Source organism: Podarcis gaigeae (assembly GCF_964106915.1).
Source record: "Podarcis gaigeae genome assembly, chromosome: 6".
In the NCBI taxonomy this organism is placed as follows: Eukaryota; Metazoa; Chordata; class Lepidosauria; order Squamata; family Lacertidae; genus Podarcis; species Podarcis gaigeae.
The window spans coordinates 5,435,694-5,441,120 of NC_139682.1; the positions used below are offsets into that span (position 1 = coordinate 5,435,694).

The 5,427-nt window shown below is 48.6% G+C and overlaps 1 protein-coding gene across 4 annotated transcripts in view; it reads right to left on the reverse strand.

The window, feature by feature from the left end:
- The window catches only part of GMEB2 (glucocorticoid modulatory element binding protein 2), a 263,449-nt gene that overhangs the window by 13,837 nt on the left and 244,185 nt on the right, over window positions 1-5,427 (reverse strand). Inside the window, exons 1-2 of one of the 4 annotated variants that reach the window (XM_083744431.1) lie at window positions 4,667-4,885; window positions 77-275 (exon numbers count right to left, since the gene is read on the reverse strand). The exons of 1 other annotated variant lie outside the window; for it this stretch is intronic. In XM_083744431.1, coding sequence (XP_083600557.1) covers window positions 77-207 — 131 coding nt within the window. In that variant the 5' untranslated portion in view covers window positions 208-275; window positions 4,667-4,885. Of the gene's footprint in view, window positions 1-76; window positions 279-4,666; window positions 4,886-5,427 lie in introns of those variants that run through there. 2 more of the 4 variants (XM_083744430.1, XM_083744432.1) reach the window with 2 other exon arrangements.

The following is a 5,427-nucleotide window of genomic DNA, read 5'->3' on the forward strand; positions in this document are numbered from 1 at the left end:
ATGAACAGGGTGTGTGCAGCAGCTTACAACGCTAACGTTAGCCGTCCCAGAGGCTAAATAATGACCGTTTGCTTACCTGTGCTGGGAGAGATTGGTGGTAACTAGCACCGTTTTCACCTCCTCCATGTTACTGCTGTCAGCCATGTTGTCTGGAGTTGTTACCACCACCACCTCCTCCATGTGAACACTCACATCTGGGGTTGCCATCCGCAGGAAGGCACGTATGGCAAGCAAGCACCAACAATGCGGGGAAAGCCCCTCCTGGAATCTTGACTCTGCTGTTACAGAACCAAAGAGTGAAGAGGTTATTGCTCTGCCAATCTCACCAGCAGAATATTTGGTTTTCTACATCTGAATGTAAAAGGAATCAGAAGTACATGTACACACACACACACACACAGTCTACACACTTGGAAACGAGATCCAGTGCAATTTCAGAAGGACAGGGTGCTTAAGAGGAAGATGGCTCAACAGAACAAGCACATAGTGGCTCTTTCTGTGAAAGCCCACATCTTAGATGTGTTAAATGCCGGAGAACTGGATCCCAAACAGATGGCTGCTTGTGGAAGTGATAGAGGAGCCAAAAAAAACTTCTCTAAAAGACACAGCGAAATTCTGAACGGTCTAAAACTCCATTCCCTGGAGTAGATATTAACATACCCCAGGCAATGCACAGAAAAGCTCTGCTGGATAGCTACTGAAGGATGCAATGGGGGCAGAGAAGCAAGGTACACTGGTTGTCGGATGAGTTAAGACATTGAAGCTGAATACATGAAACTATCCTACACCAAGTCAGAGCCTCGGTCTGAACTATGTAGTTCAGTACTGCCTACTTTGGCAGTGACTCTCCAAAGCCCTTTTAATCCTTTAATGCAGGAATGGAGAACTCCAGATGTTGTAGACTGTAACTTCTGTCATCCCTGACCATTGGCTATACACACAGACACCATGGCTCCTGCTACTAACCAACATCCAGTTTCAGGAGCTTACACAATCCTGGATTTTTCATAGACCATGCACATCCCCATATAGTTTTGGCAAGCACTTTTAGAAAATTAATTTGATTCACTGTTTGTCATTTGCACTGCTCTACATTATTTTAATGACTTTGTTATACACTGCTTTGTTTTTTTAAATGAGACAGCATTTTAGAAATCCTCTTACAATAAACCACTATATAGCCATGTATCTGGCAACGTTTCTATGTGAGATTTATATGCAAGGCTGAAATAAAGTAAAACGAGTAAACTGTAAGTGGCCAATGAACAAAGTTTAAAATCAGCAATGTGTCAAAGAGGTTCTTGTCCCTTGTAAAAGTAAGGAGGATGTTTTCTTTTTTAAAAAATAATTTTTATTAAAGATTTTCTTTGGGTACTAAAAGCTACAATTGCAGCACTATAGCACTGAGCCAAGATGGGGTGCATTTGAAGACGGGAAAGAGACTGTATACAACATTTAGATATGCTGCAGACTCACCATATCATGCTATGAGGCTATAAGCAGAAGAAGGGAAAAAAGAGGAAGGAAAAACAGTACCAGCAGCCATTGCAGCCTACGCTGAGCAAAATTTGACAATTCACAAGCAATGAACTGAGTAAGCAGATTTAAAAAGAGGGGATATCTGAGCATTCTTTTTAAACTAAGATTTAAGAGTGACCTCCAGTGCTCAACCTGGGATCCTGGGCAAACTAGAGAGAGAAGTACAAGCATGCAGCAAATGGTACCCATTCAAGGGTTTGTGTCTGCAAGGTCTATGAAACCCAAAACCACAGTAATTCCTACACGGCTTAGTTGACACTGCAGTCATGTTTGCTGCTTTGCCCACTCCGTCTCCTGGCAAAGACCCTAATTTAGTCTGAAAGGGAGACACACATCTCCAGATATGTGCAGGGGAACTGCATCCGGCAAAAGGCAGACTGGAAGAATCTGTGAAACAGGTTAGTACATACTCACCCTTTCAAGAGAACTACAGATAAAATATGCTTTTGGTATCTAAGAGGAAGAAACTGGAAAAACCGCATACTGTGGGATGAACAAAAATACAACTAGCTTGGTCCACCATCTTACAACACTTTAGCAATCTGACATAGAAGGAAGTTTAAAAAGCTGCAGTCATTTCATTTTTCCTTTGCCTGCCACTAGTTCTATCTACAGTATTACATAATAACCTGAAATGAAGTGGTTTCTCCCCCCCTACAGTGGTTTATATGCAGACATTGAGATTCACAAAATAGGTGCAAGATTGATGTTGCAGAGGCCCTTTTTGCTGCAAATATTGCATGCAGCAACTACCAAAAAAACCTGACTTGCCTGTACTTTTTGAGCTTTGCGAATGCTCTTTCTGCTGTTGGTTTTTATTTTATGCTACTGCCTTAATGTATTTCGGCTATTCTAATAATCTGAGATTGTTTTAAACTCTGCCCATATGAAGTCATTTATTTTATTAACCCTCTTCATGTTCTCCCATGTCAAATTGTAAACTGCCGCAGTGACCTATCCTCTCCTTTTTGGGAAAACACAATGCGCACCAGTTGGCGCTTATATCATTTCGTTGCCTCCCCTCTTTCAAAGCTGCAGGTTGCAAGGCCCCTTGGTGGAGGGGACTGTACTCCTGCACTTTGCAAAATGGAAGAAGCATTTGTAATACTAATACAGTGGTGCCTCGCAAGACGAAATTGATTCGTTCCGCAAGTTTTTTCTTCTTGCGAGTTTTTCGTCTTGCGAAGCACGGTTTCACATAGGAATGCATTGAAAATCAATTAATGCGTTCCTATGGAGACCGCTTGCCAGGCTGGCGGTGCGGAGAAGGGCTTTTCTCCCCACCGCAAGCCTTCAGGACAGGTACGGGAACAGAGGGGAAGGCGCGCAGCGCTTCTCATCTGTTCCCGGGGCTTGCGGTGGGAGGAGGGTTTTTCCTCCCCACCGCCAACATTCAGAACAGCATTCTGAATGTTGGCGGTGGGAAGGAAAACCCTCCTCCCACCACACGTCTTCAGGACAGCCATCCGAAGGCTGTCGGTGGGGCGGAGAGACCTCCTCCCGCCGCCAGCCTTCGGGGCAGCCTTCCGAAGGCTGCCGGCGGGAGGAGGTCTCTCCGCCCCACCGCCAGCCTTCGGAGCAGCCATCCGAAGGCTTTCGGCGGGAGGAGGTCTCTCCGCCCCACCGCCAGCCTTCGGAGGAGGTCAGAGGACAGTGGGGAAGACGCGCTGCGCTTCCCCGCTGTCCCGGAGATTTCCCTATGGGCTTTCGTCTTGCGAAGGAAGCCCATAGGGAAATTTGTTTTGCGAAGTGCCTCCAAAACGGAAAACCCTTTCGTCTAGCGGGTTTTCCGTCTTGCGAGGCGTTCGTCTTGTGGGGCACCACTGTATATGTATCATGACCAGAGGAGGAATGACCACTGGGAGGAACACAGGGGGGAGAACCCTCACACCTGCCCAACCAGATGCCTTCTTCTGCCCTACCTGCAACAAAATGTGTCTCTCCCGTATCGGAAAGCCCACTCTTCCACTTATCTCCCGACTAGAGATGGGAAGGCCTGGGGAAAAAATCGGGAAAACTGGGGGAGGTGCGACGACCCAGGTTTCCCCCCAATTTTCCTGTTTTTTTCTCTTTTTTCTTAATTTTTTTTCTCAAAACTATTACAATTTACATATAACATAAACAGGACAAAAAAAAAACCCATATAAACAAACATAGACAATAACAACGTATCATTAAATTCCGATTCACCTCACTGTACTTTTTACAGTTTATTTATCTATATACACTTCATTATTATTATTATTTTCTGTTACTTATCAAATTATCAAAAGAAATTTTACTTTTATAGTTTCCTTACACTTCAATCTGTCAGGAGATTTGCATTATCACAATACTTTCTAGGGTATTCTTTAAATATCCTCCAATCTTTCCCTGTTCCCCCCCCCCCCCCAGGCCTTCCCATCTCTACTCCTGACACAGCTGAGTGCCAGCAACACGCTATCACCGTTGCAAACCAACCACATTGAGAGGACCATGAAGCGGCACACAAATTCCGTTAAATAAATAATTGCCATTGAGGAAAAGTGCGGTATAAGTTTTCTGGTTTGTTTGTTTTAAAGAAAGAAAAGTGTAAACAGAAACAACTTCTATTTGGAAGCGGGCTCCAGGCAAGTAAGCAAAAAAAAAAAAAAAAAAAAAAAAAAAAAGAGGCGAGCCTCCCGTGCACCACGCGCGCACATGCAAACCGTGCACGCGCGTGTATATGCAACAGCGCGCGCGCGCCTCCCCCCTGGAGTGAGGAGAAACTCGAAGTCCTCCTCCTCCTCTTTCCGCGAAAGGCTCCGCGACGAAATCCTCCCCGTCCAGCCCTTTCATGCCGGCTCGCGACGCCGACTGCAGGCACGCGCACGCGCACGGGACCGCGTGTTTCCTCCCCAGCCCCCCCCCTCTCTCTCTGCGCAGCGCGTGAGGCGCGTGGGGGGGGGGGGCGCCGCCGCAGAGCGCGAGGAGGAGGGCGGGCGGGCGCGCGCTTGGCGCCACTGGCTGCGCGAGGGAAATGCGGCGGGGCGGCGGTGGGGGGGGGGAGGGGAGGGTGACGGCCGAGCGTTCCTGCCGCCGCCGTCACGTCCTGACGCTCCGCAGGGACCTGACGGACTGGACGGAAGGCGGGGAGGGGCTGCCTTACCTCAGCCGCTTGCCGTCCGACGCCCGGCCTCGGGTTCCGTCCGAGCGGGTGAGGCGAGAGAGGAGGAGAAGGAGGTGGGTTTTGTTTGTTTTTCCCCGCGGGGCGGGCGGGGGGGGGGGTTTGTCTGAAGGGAAATGGCTGCCTTGGCTTGTCTATATATATATATCTCTGAGGGAAGCTTGGGCTGCGGCGCGCGCGCAGGGCGCCTCGGGTCCCTTCTGCGCAGGCGCAGGCCTCCTCCTTTCCCCCCCCCCCTCCTCCAGCTACCTAGCCGAGACTTATTTGACACGGCGAGGGCGGGGTTGGATTTGGGAGGCCGCCGCTGCTTCTCTCAACTTCTTTTCGGGCTCGCCGGGGTGAAATAAGTCCCGGCGGGAGCGCAGCGCGCCTGCGCGAGGTGGAACGCGGAGAGGGCGAGAGCTAGCTTCGCGCGCGTTGGCGAGAGGGAGACCGAGAGCGCGCTTGTGTTTCGGGAGCGCGCCCTGTGAATACTCGGGGCGGCGTGCTTTTGCTTTGCTTTTCTTTATTTATTTCTTTAGGCGGGTTTCTGCGCTGCCCAATGAGCAGCGTCCTCCGCCTCTGGGGATTCACGATTCAAAAGCAAATTCGATACGCAAGTGCATGTTTTGTAAATAACGTCAAGCGCGGCTTCTGCAGGGTGCGCGTTGCAAAAAATTATATATGGAAAAAAGCTAGTAAGGAATTGGTTTATTTATTTAGGGTATTTACATATTGTGCAATTTTTTCCTCGATGTTATTAC